The 15,133-nt window shown below is 57.3% G+C and overlaps 1 protein-coding gene across 1 annotated transcript in view; it reads left to right on the forward strand.

Annotated features, from left to right (window-relative positions):
* Triobp (TRIO and F-actin binding protein) overlaps positions 1-15,133 on the forward strand; it is a 50,133-nt gene that overhangs the window by 10,811 nt on the left and 24,189 nt on the right. The window contains exons 5-10 of the mRNA XM_077109327.1: positions 916-1,500; positions 1,675-3,514; positions 7,327-7,441; positions 8,100-9,191; positions 11,887-11,964; positions 14,127-14,264. Coding sequence (XP_076965442.1) covers positions 916-1,500; positions 1,675-3,514; positions 7,327-7,441; positions 8,100-9,191; positions 11,887-11,964; positions 14,127-14,264 — 3,848 coding nt within the window. The remainder of the gene's footprint in view (positions 1-915; positions 1,501-1,674; positions 3,515-7,326; positions 7,442-8,099; positions 9,192-11,886; positions 11,965-14,126; positions 14,265-15,133) is intronic.

Below are 15,133 nucleotides of genomic sequence, written 5' to 3' on the forward strand. Positions count from 1 at the left end.
GGATCTGGTCATTTTGCTTTGGAAAGGATCTCCCTGGGGAAAACCGTGACATTGGACCCAAAGAATACATGCCCGTGCTACTGCGACCACCCAGGCGAGGAACGGCAGTGGCAGGGTGGAGGGGAGGCTGGAGATGAGAGAAGCGGGTGGGTCTGGACCGCGCTCAGCATGGCCCTGGAGCATCAGCCCATCTGGAACAGCAGTGCTAGGGATCCAGAGTTAGGTGACACCAGCGTAGCGAGGGTGGAGGGGACGGAGCTGAATGCAAAGGAGAGGGGACGTCCAGGAAGGCAGTTGTGGTTCCTTCAAGCCAAGACCACAGTGCTGCTCACCTGAGCACCATCCCAGGGCACAGCTGGTGGCCAAGGAATCAGAGGGGTGGGGGTGACACCAAGGTCATGGCAATGCCATCATGGGCCTGGGGGTTGGGAAGAGGTGAGTGTTGAGGGAAGTTCATTGGTCCCTAAACCAGCGCTTCTGAAACTCTGAGGTGCCTAGGTCGTCTGGAATCTGGTCAATGCTGACCGTGCACATGGGGGCAGGGCCTGAGGTTGTGATCCCTGTAGACAGCCAGTGCTGGGCGGGACCTCCGGAGCTGGAAGAGCTGGCTGGCACAGGGAACAGGAGCCCTCCAGAGTGTCACACACCAGAGTCTCCTTAGAAGACATCAGAGCAACTCGCCGGAACCCCCTCTGCAGGAAGCCCAAGTGGACGGGGAGTTGTGCCGTGGCTTCAGGCCTGGCGCCCCCTGCTGGCGAGCGAACCTGGCTTTTGATTTCAAATCCCAGCCCCAGAGGAGAGGGAGGTCCAGCCAGCCTGGGTCAGGGGTGCAGTCCTTATGGAGAGGAGCAGGGTCTGTCCCCATCATGGGTCCCTGGCGCCCTCCTCACCTTCACCTTCTGCGTCTCCCTCCAGACTCGGGCGCTGGGAGCCGCTGTGCCGCACAGCACTGGGCCAAGCTCCGGGGAGAAGGCGGGTACTTCTCCTTGGAGCGACAGCACTCAGCCCCTGCCCAGGCTTCCTCTGCGACACCACAGCACAGACCTCACAGCGCTACCACCCCGGCCTCTGCTCAGGCTGCTTCTGCACAGCGAGAAGCCTCCCGGGCCTCCTCTCCCCACCGAGTGGCTCAGAAGGACAACCCTAGGCCCTCTTCCACCCAGCAGGACACCCCCAGGGCCTCCTTCACCCAGCGGAATACCCAGGAGACGTCACTGCCCGCCAGAGTAAGCCCGCGGGGTAGCCTCGGAACCTCATCCACCCAAGGAAGCCGTCCTCAACTGTCCTCTCCCCTCAGAGCTGCCCAGGAAGACAACCTCGGAACCTCTACTCAACAGGACAGCCCACAATCTTCTGTTCCCACTTCTCAGCGGGAGACCCCCAGGACATCCTGTGCCCAGCGGGACAACCCCAGAGCATCTTCCCCCAACAGAACCACCCAGCGGGACAACCCCAGAGCCTCCTGTGCCCAGCGAGACAACCCCAGAACCTCCTCTCCCAGCAGAACCTCCCAGCGACACAACCCCAAAACCTCCTCCCCGAGCAGAGCCACCCAGCGGGACAACCCCAGAGCCTCCTCTCCCAGCAGAACCTCCCAGCGGGACACCCCCAGAACCTCCTGTTCCCAGCGAGACAACCCCAGAACCTCCTCTCCCAGCAGAACCACCCAGCGAGACAACCCCAGAACCTCCTCCCCCAGCAGAACCACCCAGCGGGACACCCCCAGAACCTCCTGTTCCCAGCGAGACAACCCCAGGACCTCCTCTCCCAGCAGAACCTCCCAGCGGGACACCCCCAGAACCTTCTGTGCTCAGCGGGACAACCCCAGAACTTCTCCCAACAAAGCCACCCAGAGGGACAACTCCAGAACTTCCTGTGCCCAACGGGACAATCCCAGAGCTTCTTCTCCCAACAGAACCACCCAGAAGGAAAGCTCTAGAACCTTCTGCACTCAATGGGACAACCCCAGAACCTCCTCCCCCAGCAGAACCACCCAGCGGGACAACCCCAGAACCTCCTCCATCCAACAGAATGCCCCCAGAACCTCTTCTGCCCAACAAGCCAACCCTAAAGCCTCCTGTGCCAGGTGGGAGCACCTCAGGAGCACCTGCACGCAGCGGGACTCCCCACACTCCTCCTTCGTTCAGCGGGACGGCCCTGGGACTCCCAGCTTTCAGACCAGTATCCCAAAGGACAACCCGGGACCACCATCTCCCTGCCGCTCCACTCAAAGAAACAGTCCCAGGAATCCTTCTCCCCACCGCACCAACAGAGACATCCCCTGGGCTTCCTTCCCACTCCGGCCAACTCAGAGTGACGGCCCCCGATCCTCTTCTCCATCCCGCTCCAAGCAAAGTGAGGTGCCCTGGGCATCCGTGTCCCTCCGGCCAACCCAAGGTGACAGGCCTCAGACCTCCTCTCCCTCCAGACCAGCCCAGCAGGACCCACCCCAGACTTCTGCTGGCCCCTCCCAGCACACCTTGCACTCGGGGGCCACCTCTTCTACCCACAATCCCGGCCACCTCAGTGCCTGGCGCATGTCCTCGCCTCTGTACCCTGGGGCCCGTGGGGCTCCCCAGTTCTCTTCTGGGCCCTCCCAGCCAACATGTGCCGTGTGCATAGGACACCGCGATGCCCCTCGAGCCTCTTCACCTCCCCGCTATTTGCAGCACGACCCCTTCCCCTTCTTCCCAGACCCCCAAGCCTCTGAGATCGAGTTGCCCCACCATGACCCGCCCAACCTGCCACCGGCTGTGTGCATTGGCCACCGAGATGCCCCCTGGGCATCCTCGCCCCCTCGCCACACTCAGTACGACCCCTTCCCCTTCCTCCCAGACACATCAGATACCGAAAACGAAAACGAGCCCCGGCACCACGACCCTCCTCAGTTGCCCCCACCTGTGTGCATTGGGCACCGGGATGCGCCTCGGGCCTCCTCCCCACCGCGCCAGTTCCCGGAGCCCTCCTTCCTGCTCCAGGATTACCCCAGGGCCAGCACCGAGAGCCTCGTCCCTTCCACGGACTCTCTGCCCGAGCCCCCGCACAGGCCCGCCCCCGTGTGCATCGGGCATCGGGATGCCCCCTCCTTCTCCTCGCCTCCGCGCCAGGCCCCCGAGCCCTCCCTGTGCTTCCAGGACCCCCCCGGGGCTAGTATGGAGAGTCTGGCCCCCTCCACCGACTCCCTGCGCGGCTCCCCCCTGCTGCCCCCACAAGTGTGCATTGGCCACCGAGATGCACCCCGAGCGTCCTCCCCTCCCCGACACCTGCCCGGCGACCTGGCGCTCCAAGCGCCTTCACCTCCCCCTGGCAGCTCAGGGGGCTCCCGGGGCTCGGCAGCCCCCTGGGAAACCAGACACAATTTGGAAAGGGAGGAGTACACCGTACTGGCTGACCTGCCCCCGCCCAGGAGGCTGGCCCAGAGGGAGCCAGGACCCCAGGCACAGGGCAGCGACGGGGGCCGCACCCGCAGCCCTGGCCGCGCAGAGGTGGAGCGCCTCTTCGGGCAGGAGCGCAGGTGAGCCCTGGGTGGGCAGTGGCGTCCAGGGGGCCTGCGGGAGGCGGAGCACAGGGCAGGTGGACTCAGGGTTATGTTGCCAGAAGCAAGGGGCCAATCCTTCTGCTTTGCTGTCCACTGGCTGAGTGACCTTGGGCAAGGCACTTTATCTCTGTTTTTGTATGTAGACTAGAGTCAGGCAGGCTGGGTTCAAATCCAGGGTCCAAGCCATTCACATCCTGTGTGACCTGTAACATGAGTTCACCCATGTGAGCCTCAGTTTCCTCATCTGTCAAAGGAGGGAGAGCAATAGCACATTTATTTAATGAAATTAAATTCTCAGAACTTTTATTTGATCCATAGTCAGGGATGTTTTATTTATTTATTTATTTTTCTCTCTTGCATGAGGAAGAACATTATTCTTTTCTGACGGAGCAAAGAAAAATCACAGGCCCTTTTGCAATTCCAAAAACAGAGATGTTCATTTAAAATGTACAGCCAGGGCCATGTATTTTATCTTATTTATTTGGCAGTGTTGGGGATGCAACCTGGGGCCACACCCCCAACCAGAAGCCCCGTGAGCTCACAGACTGGCAGGGTTAGGGTCAGGGTAGAGTTAGGGTCAGAGGTTACATATGATTTTCCTGGGACATGATGCTAATGCCTGGAGTCCAGGTGTGAACCTCCTTGGTCAGCCATAGCCCAGAGACTCTGAAATCTTTAAACCAAGTTAACTTTCAACTTTCAACTGGTGCCAGAAGGGGAACTGTCCCCCTCATTATGTGGCTGCGATTTCTTTCCCAGCAGTGCTGGCTGCGGAGTTTTCAAGGCCCAGAGCTAGAATTCCATTAGTGGAGGTCAAGGGGATTAGGGGGAGGACAGCAGGTCTGGAGCCTCAGAACTTCCAGTGAAGTTTAGCATATTTACCAAGTTGTAGGGCCATTACCACAGCCTAGTTTAAAACATATCCCACTCCCTAAATACCTATTTTTTTTTTTTTTTTTTTTTTTTTTTTTTATGGACACAACACAATGCCTTTATTTTTATGTGGTGCTGAGGATCCAACCCGGGTCCTGCCCGTGCTAGGCGAGCGCTCTACCACTGAGCCACAATCCCAGCCCCCTAAATACCTATTATTTAGGTAATATTTGGTGCTTAAAATTCCTCTTTGCTGTCCCTGAGACATTTCTCTGAGATCTAAACCTGCACGAGAAACCTTATCTCTTATTCTTCAAATTTCCTTTTCCAGTACACTTGATCCATTTGATATCCAAGTGACAACCTTTGGGGACTCCAGCATTGGTGTCATTCCTTCTTTGGCATTTATTTATTTATTTTTGGTACTGTAACTGAACCCAGGGGCACTTTACCACCTCCTTACCTCCTTTAAATTTTTAATTTTGAAACAGGGTCTTGATAAGTTGCTTAGGGCCTCACTAATTTGCCGAGGCTGGTCTTGAACCTGCAATCCTCCTGCCTCAGTCTCCCAATTCGCTGGGATTACAGACATGTGCCACTGTGCCCAACTGATGCCAATTTGTATACCTCTGTTTTATTGAAAATTCAACAGAGACACTGAAATATTTTTATTTTTATTTTTTTAGTTGTAGGTGGACACAATACCTTTATTTTTTATTTATGTGGTCCTGAGGATCGAACCCAGGGCCTCACACTTGTGAGACGAGTGCTCTACCACTGAGCCACACCATAGCCCAGAGACTCTGAAATCTTTAAACAAAGTTAACTTTCAAATTTGTTCCCCCCGAAATGACTTTTGGAGAGAGAAAGGGGTTTATAACAGAAATCAGGGATTTGTTTGCCCTTTTATTAGCAGTTTAGTTATTCTTGTACAATCTTACATATTTTATTCTGCTCCTCTTCAAAGTAGATTATTTACCTTTTGGTCAAAATTTTATAATTCTTCTGGGTAAAATTTCCCCTTATGTGGCACTTTTCCACAGGGAATGCCAATTGTCTTCTGAAGACAAATTAAAAAAAAAAAAATTTGTAGGTAGATGGATAGAATTGCTTTATTTTATTGGTGCTAAGGCTCAAACCCAGTGCCTCACACACGTTAGGCAAGCACTTTGCCACTGAGCGTCAGCCCCCAGCCCCTGAAGACAAATTTTTAGACTATGCATTTGTGTAAGGGACAGACTGGAAGTCATGAGTGGGTGGATGTCGGTAGAGTAGTACTTGTATTGTCTCCCATTCATCCATCCCGCCGTGTTTATTGAGCATCTACTCTGTCTAAGCATTGTTCTGAGCCTGGAACATTTTTCTGGAAGGGCTATCACATCAAAGCATCAGGAGTTTTAGTTTGATATCTTGACCTTTTTTTCTTTAAATGCCTTTGGAATCTTTTATTTTAGAACCATATGTGCGTTTTGCTGTCACCTGAATTTAAAACAGAGCCCTTCTTCTCTGTGCTAGACTTCATGACTTGGAAGTCGATGAGCCCATTTATGCTTCCAAAGGAAACTTTTCAGTCCTCCTCCTTGTGGCCACACCAGCCCTCAGGAACAGGGGCCCCTCTGTTAAGGAAAGCTGGGTCTCTGTAGGGGCCTCAGAGTGTTCTAGGTCCTTCTCAGTGTCTCACGGGGAAGAAAGAAGAATTCCCGGAAGGAGTGCCCATCTAGCAAGTGAAGTTTGGGAAATGCACACTGGGGAGAGGAGGCAGCTCTGCCCTGCTCCCTGGTGTGGCATTTCCTATCCACTCCCCTCCCTCCCAGGAGGGAGACGCATCCACCAGTCACGCCTGGGGCTTTGCTTCAGGAGCCACCAGACCTCAATTCTAAAGAAGACTCCCTTTATGGCTCTCAAGGAGAAAGGAGAGTCGTGCACCTCCAATTACATTAAAAAGTGAACCTGATGGGGACCAGGGAACCTGGGTTCTTCTCCTGTGAGCTGCTAAGGACTGCAGAAAACTCAAACCACAGCCTGGGCGCAGCTCGGTGGGAGGGCGCGTGTATTCAAACCCAAATTGCTCTGTGGATCTGGTTCTAATGACGCTGGCAAAAGCCACGTGACCAGCAAACCCCAACTGCACTTTTTTAGACTCTGCAAAACCCCTGCGCTCCCAGGCTTCTTCAGCAGGCTGCAGGGTGGCTCCCAGGGAGGCCCGCTTCCTCTGCCCTCCTTTTTCACTCTAGGCTCATCCTCTTCAGGCCTCTCCTCCCAGTTCAGCTCTCTCTCCAGAGACACGACTCCAATCATCAATTTATTTTCCTTATTTATTTCTGAGATGCTGGGGATTGAACCCAGGGCCTCAAACATGCTAAATACATGGTTTGCCACTGAGCCACCCCGTCCCACCCACTCCCTCTCTGCTTGCCAGTTTAAAGGAAGTCAGACTCTCAAACCCCATGAAAATATTCATGGAGTGGCTGGGTCTATGAGGTGACCTCCTTACTAAGGGAGGGGACAAATGTGCCCAGAGCCTGCTTGATGTTCTTACTTTTCAATGCTCAATAACTGTTTGCTTAAACATTGTGTGCACAGTGCCTGGTACACAATAGGTGCTCAGTAAACCTGAATTCCCACAAGGGCCAGTCTACCTTTGTTAGAGTGGCTGGTGGACCGTTGGGCAGCACAGGAAAGGAGAGATGTGGCCCAGGCCCGACCCTGCTTCTCTCCTGGCAGAGTAGGGTGGCACTGCCCCGCCCCATTTCTCAGAAGGGGAGACTGAGGCCCGAGAAGGTCAACCCTCATTTAGGGCTGTCATGGGTCTCTGGACCCCCCACATCTCCTCCCACTGGGTGGGAGGGGAGGGGCTGGGGCACCGAGGGTGAAGCGGTCCTGAGGGCCTCAGGAGCAACTGCGTTTGCTCCTAGGAAGTCCGAGGCACCAGTGGCCTTCCAGGCTCGGGATGAGGGATGGTCGCAGCGGCCCAGCCAAGGTCAAAGCCAGCTTCACGGAAGACACTCCAGCCCCATCCCCAGCAGCCAGGTGAGCACTGAGCACTGAGCACTGCCAGCCGCTGCGTCCCAGGGGCAGTCACTGCCTCCTCCTCCCACTCCTTGCAAGGCGGGGTCCTGGGCAGGGCAGTCCTCTGTGACATGGTCAGGTCCCAGTCACGGGTGTCCAGGCCTCCTCTCTCCTCAGGGGCCAGAAGCTCTTGGTAAAATGTAAAGGACCCAAATTAGTCTCTGCAAACAGCCCTTGGGTGCTGGCCCTTTCTTCATTAGCTCCCTGCTGTTTGGAGGTTGGGCTGCACCGCCCAGCTCAGAGGGCGCCTCGTCCAGGGTGGGGATTGTGTTTCCCAAGAAGCTCCTAGAGGGCGAGGCCCACCCCAGTGGAACTGGGGATTGGTGGTGGGAATTCCGGCACCCGATAGCCCAGGGTGGAATCGGTGTCTCGGGGAAGGGGGAGCCCGGGGAGCTGGGGAGTGAGCAGCTTCTGCACGCCTCTCTCTGGAACTGGGGACATGGGTGGGAGGGCAGAGTGACCCCCTGGAGGGGAAGAACCCCAGAGGCCTTGGCTCCTTCAGTCTGCTCCATCCAAGCCACTGTGAGGACATAGCCGACTGTCCCGGGCCCGGCCAAGACAGACAGTGGCCACTCAGCCCAGTCCCGGGAGCCTCACCCGCCTCCTACCTGTTCCTCAGGTGACCAAGCTCCCTGCCAAGCAGCCAGAACCAGCCACCTGTCGGAGCAGAGCAGAGCCCCCTTGGTCCAGGAGTCTTGAGAGGCGGCCTGAGGGTAACCGGCGACTCCAGGCCCCCTCACCGCCCTCCAGGACATCGGCCAGACCCCCTGAGAGGGAGCCACGGACTGAGAGACCTGCTAAAGGAAGCCGAGCAGACTCCCAGCAGCCTCTGAGGGGGTGGCAGAGTCAGGAGGCGCTTACGGGGTTCCAGGGCTCTCACAGACCCTTGGAAAGAAGTTGGAGCAACCACGAGAAAGGCCCAGGGCCTGAGGGCTGGCCAGGACTTGGGGAGCCCAGCCCGGGGGCTGCCAGAACCCTGGAGGGAACATGGAGGGGCCTTCCCAGGGAGGACAGGGACAGCTGGGGGCAGTCAGAGGCCTGGAAGGAGGAGCCCCCCAGTAATGGGCTACAGGACCCCTTCCAGGAGCCAGCCCAGTGGGGCTGGGGCAGCCTGCGGGAGCTGTCCAGTCCCCACCAGCCTGTGACTCCCCCAGAGAGTTCCTGGGCAGGCCCCAAAGACTTCTCACACCCTCCGCAGCCAGAGACACCCACTGCCCTGGGCTGGAGGGGAGAGGGAGCATGCCCCCACCTTCCCGGCCCCGAGAAGCCACCTGACCTCGACTGGAGGGACTTGCTGGGCCTCCTCCAGGCACCTGGGGAGGGGGCCTGGGCCCGACTCCCAAGGCTGGACTGGGAAGGTCTCCTGGAGCTCTTGCAGGCCCGGCTGCCCCACAAGGACCCAGCCAGACACTGGGGTGACCCTGCCAGGACTTCAGGACCAGAGCTGGTCCCCCCAGGCACAAAAGATGCCCCAGAGCCAGAGCGACACAGCCAACCCAAAGACTGGATGGAGGCCACTCAAGTGAATGGAGATATCCCTGGGCAGCAGCCCCAGAGCCCGGCCCAGCCACCTTGCCCTGCCTGCACCTCCACCTCCACCCAGTGGCCAAAGACCAAAGTGACAAGTGACCTAGAGACCTTAACTCTGGAGCAGATAGGCCACCTGGGGAGCAGCAGCCCCACCGACAGGCCCAGCGCTCTAGTGCTGGAGGTGAGTCTGTCCCTCCTCTGAAGGGCGGCCAGAAAGTCCACCCCAGTACAGACAATTCTTAGAAAGGCTTCCCTGTGGCATGACCCCAGCTCATGCAAGTCCCCCGCCACCGTTCTTTTTGTTTGTTTGTTTAGTATTTTTTTAGTTGTCAATGGACGTTTATTTTATTTATTGATATGTGGTGCTGAGATTCGAACCCAGTGCCTCACACATGCTAGGCAAGCGCTCTGCCACTGAGCCACGACCCCAGCCCCCCCACCCCCGGGTTCTGTCCTTGTCCTCCCTGCTGATTAAGACGGTCCCAGCTCCCAACACTGGACCCCAGCCCTGTTTTGAGCATTTACTACAAGCCCAGCCCTGGCCCGAATGCTTCTTCTGCCCTTTCTCCCTTGTCTCCACAGCACCCTGATGAGGAAGGCTCGAGTCTGGAGGAGAAGGACTCCGAGGCCCCGCCTTGTCCACAGGTAGCGAGGGCTGGGGCGGGAGAACCAAGTCTGCCCCCTGGGGGTCACCCTGATGCGTTGAGCTGGACGCTCTGGTCAGGGCCTCTCTGCTTCTAGCCACACAGCACCTGGTTTGTGTTGTGTCTGCGGTCCCTACCTGGCCATGCCTGGGACTGCAGCCAGTGTGGCTGTGTCCCCTCCCCCTGCCCCATGCCAAGTTGCTGAGTCCAGGAGCGCCTCACCTCTCCCTGGGCCTCTACTCTGCAGACACTGAAGCGGCTGGGCAGTGCTCGCTGGGTCGAGGTGGCTGCCAAGACACACTGCTTAAATGGGGGCTGTGTGCAGAGTAGGCCCAGCACCAGGCACATAGTAGGGGCTCCCCAAGTCCCCCCCATCTCAGTGGTACTTTAGTGCGTCCTCCAAGCCCAGAGCCTCTATCTGAAGGTGGGGGCGGGGAGAGACCTGCCACCTGGCTGTAGCTCACCAGGAACACGGCTGTGCTTCGGACACAGCTGCTCTCGGCCTATTCCTGGCCATAAAATGGGACCTAGCCTCGCGGCACCACTGGGGTGACGGGAAGGCTCCTGCTCACTCACCCACACAGCCCTCCCCGAGGAGGGTGAGCTTCTCGGCATTGGCGTTTGCTGCCATGTGTCATCTTGGGTGCTGTGCCATCTGTGCCTCAGATGGACAGGAAGGACCTGCGACGGCCCCCTGTTATAGATGAGGAAACTGAGACTCAAATTCACTAGGCATTGCTGGGGACCTCACATGCAAACGTTAGGAGAAATGACAGTGAAGCCTCCACTCCAAAGCCCGTGCTTTCGGCCATGGTGTTGTGAAGCCCTGAGCCCAGGGGGGACTGGGGAGGCCTCCTGGTGGTCTTTCCCTGAGGCTTTGTGTGTGTGGGCACCAGGGATTGAACCCAGGGGCACTTCACCACTGAGCCACATCCCCAGCCTTTTTTAATTTATTTTTTATTTTTTTATTTTGAGACAGAATCTCGCTAAGTTGCTTTTACAACCTCACTAAATTGCTGACGCTGGTTTTAAACTTGTGATCCTCCTGCCTCAGCCTCCCAAGCCTCTGGGATCATAGGCGGGCATCACTGCGCCCCACCCTGAGACTTTTCTTAATTGTTTTTTTAATGAGCTCAGTGCACAGACATCAGAGATGCAGGGAGAGCCAGCTTGCTCTTGCCCTTGCCCTCTAGCTGCCCCTGGACTAGTTAGGGAGGTCAGGAGACCACAGGCAGCTCAGGGAGGAGGACATGGTGCTGTGTCCCAGGAGCCACTGGGGTGCTGCAGGCTGGACTGTCAAAAGGGAGGCAGGGGGTCAGAGAGTCTTCAGCCTCAGCTCTGGGGTCCTGGGGAGGCTCAGGAATGGTGGCTGGGGCTGCCTAGCTCCTCTCTAAGACGTCCTTGGTGCAGCGTCCAAAGCCTCCTCTCTGGGGGGGCTGCAGGACTGCGCCCATCTCCCGCCTTCGCACATGCCGCTCCCCTGCCTGGGTGCTGTTTCCTTGCCTCTTCACCCACCAAACACCTGCTCATTGTTCAGGCCTTAGCTTGAGTGTCCTGTCCTCAGACCTCCCCAAACACCCCACCCTCAGCTCGCGATGCTCCCCTTCTGAGCTTGGCAGTTTTGCTTCCCTCCATCTGTCACACTGGGCTGTCATTTCCCCACATGAAACATGAGCTCCACAGGGGCAGGAGCCCAGCCTTCTTCATCTGTGTGCATCTGAGAAACACAGGGAGGCCGTGGGACAGCGGGTAGACTATGGTGAATGATAGGTGCCAGATGTGTGAATGGGATGGATGGATGCCGGACAGATGACCAATGGTGGATACACCGATGCTGGAAGAGTAGAGGGTGGCTGCAGGGTGTGCTGGCGGGCTATGGATGGAGAATGTCACAGGGATGAGTTAACACTGGGTGATGAATAGGAAATGAGTGCTGGGATGATGGTGGATGGATGAGCAGATGTTGAGCAGACGGAGGAGGATCCATACGTGATGGATGGAGAGGTGTTGAATAAATAGAAGCTGGATTGGGAGTAGGGGTGGGTCGGATGGTGGATGCTGAACGGATGAGAGGGTGGATGACGTTGGATGGTCGATGGACACTCGGACCCACTGACGCTGGGTGTGAGATACAAGTTGGATGGATGGATGAGAGTGGGACAGATGAGAGTGGACAGACAGATGGACCCTGGGGAAGAACCTGGGTTAATCTGTATTCTTTCTCATCTCCAGTTCCAACCAGAGGAGTGTGAGGCGTCAGAACCGGGCAAAGGCCAAGATTTACTGACTGACCAGAAGCAGGCAGACCCGGTAGTTGGGTGATGGGTGTGGGCATGGGCACAGGGGAGTGGAAGGGAAGGAAATCAGGTGGGAAACCAGGTCATCTGTGCACATGGTGGGGGTTTGGAAAGCTGGACAGCAGGGTGACTCTGGCTTGGAGACCTGGGAGTGGCCGGTCCCGGGGTTGGAAGCCCAGGGCTCTGTTTCTAACTTGCTGGGCTGCCCTACAAAGGTCGCTGCCTTTCCCCAGGCAAACGTGGTTTGACCCTGATGGTCTCTGAGGGCAAGGTCCTTCTAGTTCTGGGGGGCTGGACCAGGCTGAGGGGCAGGGTGGGACATTTAAGAGCCAAAGAAGTGTTGAGGAGGGCTGTCTCCAGGTCCTGGGGGAAGGGACATGTGATCAGTGGGGTGGGGTGGGACCTGTGAGGCCGCTCTGGGGCCAGGCTGCAGCTGGAGCGCCCTGCTCTGCCCCACCCCTCCCCACAACCTGCCAAACAGATGATTCTCATCACCCTCAGCCTCCAGAGGGCTGAGATCAGAGCAGAGGGCAGGCAACACACTGTTCAGGGCTGTTTTCCTGGTCCTGTCTTCCCTGTGCTGCCTCCTGAAAGTCCAGGTGTGACAGGAGAGCATCTGTCTGGCAGCCTGGAGCCCGAGTCTGGCCCTGCTGCTGGTGGGAGCTGGGGGATCTGTGCACCCCTCCCTGTGCAGAAGAGGAACAGGCAGGGGTCATCCCAAGTCACATAGCCAGTCAATGGCTGGACTTGAACTAGAACCCAGGCTCAAGACCCCTACCCAGTGCTCCCTCTGCCCCTGCCCTCCCGCTCAGCTCTCCCCTGATCTGCGTGCTCCTTGCTAGCAGCTCCCTGGGCCAGTCTTCCCTCTGTGAGATGGGGATGGGACAGGGGACTCTGATCACTATCTGGGTTCTGACAACGTTGCTCTTCCTCTTTTGGAGTAATTTCTTCATACTTCCTGAAGCCACAGCTTTGTGAACAAAGAGGAAATAGCAATACTGGGGGACCCTCTGGTCTCCCAGCCAGCCCCCAGCAGCCCTGACTGCGCAGACAGATGTGCTGACCGCTCCATTGGGTCTTCATCTGTGGGCTCCCTCGCGCACATCTGTGTGCAGGACTGGGTCAGCCCGAGCTGGAGTGCCACCGCAGGCCTGTTCCAAGCTGGTGCTCAGGGTCGCATGGGGGCACGGTAGCCTGGTGGGGGCACTCTCTCCTCCAAAGCCTTGCTGGCCTCTGCTTAGAGGCTTCCAGCTCTGCTTCCAGGGAGTGTGGACTCCAGCTGGTGGGGGCACGCCGCCTCTGATCCCCCCTCCTGGGATCTGAGGAGCTGGACCAGGCTGTGGGGGAAACAGGAGTGTGCACATTCAAGGTCAGCTTGGGCGACTTAGCAAAACTCAAAATCAAAAAGCATCGGGAATGTGACTCAGTGGTCGAGCACTGGCCTAGCACGTGCAGGGCCCTGGGCTCTATCCCCAGCCCTGCAACCAAACCAAAGACCAAAGAAAAGCCCAGAACATCTGCGATTCCAGAGAGGTACGCCTAGCTCTGCCCCACCCCTGCCTATAATCATGTGACTTTGGGCCAGTCCCTCTGCTTCCCTGGGGTCTGTTTCCCCAACAAGGAAGAGTTCAAAGGGGAACATTTTAGGGCTCTGCCAGAGGTGTCTGCAGGTGTCTGTTCTGTGACTCATTCCTTTCATGTAACCTGGGGTCACAAATCTACCGCCTGATGGCTAGGCAGGTGACAGGAGTAGGGTCCGGGGGACACTTGTATGACCCCTTGGCTCCAGACATTGTTGCTCTGAGGAAGAAGAGCCTAGAATTCGGCACAGATTTAACGGTCTCTGCATCTTTAGAACCTAATGTGAAACAGTCTGCCCACATCTCGGGGTGGACGCGTGCGTCTGGGACACATAACCCTCCCCTTGGCAACCTGGGGTTTGACTCTAGGGTGTGGGGTGCACATCCCCAAGATGCTGAGCCCCAGGGGCCCTGTCTGTCAAACACAGTGAGGTGTGAACCAGCTGGCAAGCTTCTCTCTCGGGCAGTTCTGGGAGGGGAGAATGACGGGAACGCTGGGCTTTTGAGGTGGCAGAACGGGCAGGGGAGGCTGTGGCCAGGGATGCCCCCATCCTGCCAAAGGGACATGTGGCCAACACTGGACCCTGTTTGACAGGCAGACAAGAGGCCAGCAGAGGGCAAGGCTGGGAGCCCACTCAAGGGCCGACTGGTGACCTCATGGCGGATGCCCGGGGACCGACCCACGCTGTTCAATCCGTTCCTGCTGTCTCTGGGGGTCCTCAGGTGGCAAAGGGTAGGCTGGTTCCACGGGGCTGGAGGGGTGAGGGTGGCAGAGGAGGGAGGGCAGGGAGGAGGCTGATGTTAGTCCCAGAATAGTGTGGGGGCTAGGCAGGGATTGGGGCCCCACACAGAAAGAGCTCCTAAGCTCCCGACAGTCTCTGCGAGGTGGGTTTTCTTGCCTCCAGTGGGGGCTCTTTTTGGCTTTTGGGGTGAGGACAGCCAAACAGCCCAGTGACTGAGAGCTTCTCCTTGGTAGCTCCCCCAGCCCTGCGCCAGGGGAGGCAGGCTGGGGAGAGGGAAAGGCGGGGAGGCCTGCAAGGGGCTCTGGGATTGCAGAGTGTGCCTGGGTCTGAGCCAGTTTCACAAACATCTGGCATTACGTAACCATCCCCTGCCCAGAGAGGCCTGGAAACACTCTGGCCTCTGGCTGGGGCTTCCTCAAGGGCAGAGAGAGAGGCATCTGTGACCTGTACCCTCCTGTCCCCTGTGCTTCTGCTGCATCTCTAGGGGCTGCAGGCTTGCCCATGGCATCTCCTTTATTGGTGACAGGCAACTCTTGTACTTTGTATAGTCGGCCCTGGCACTAGCACTAATCCAGGTACCTTAGAGATAGTGTGCCCATTTTATAGATGAAGGGACTGAGGCTTAGAGACCTGAGCTGATTGACCTGAAGTCACACAGTTGGGTGTCCTGGAGCTGATTTTCCACTTCTCTTGTGAGATAAGGGTTGCAGCCAAACTTACCCAGCCCTGGTTGCCACATCCATTGGGGAAAATCTGCCGAGAATCTCAGGGCTGCAGGGAGGGCTCTGGGAGATCCAGAGGCACAGAGGTTGGGGAGGCTCATCCATTTCTCATCCACATCATTATTCCTCTTTAGGGG

Source organism: Callospermophilus lateralis, chromosome 4 (assembly GCF_048772815.1).
Source record: "Callospermophilus lateralis isolate mCalLat2 chromosome 4, mCalLat2.hap1, whole genome shotgun sequence".
Lineage (NCBI taxonomy): Eukaryota > Metazoa > Chordata > Mammalia > Rodentia > Sciuridae > Callospermophilus > Callospermophilus lateralis.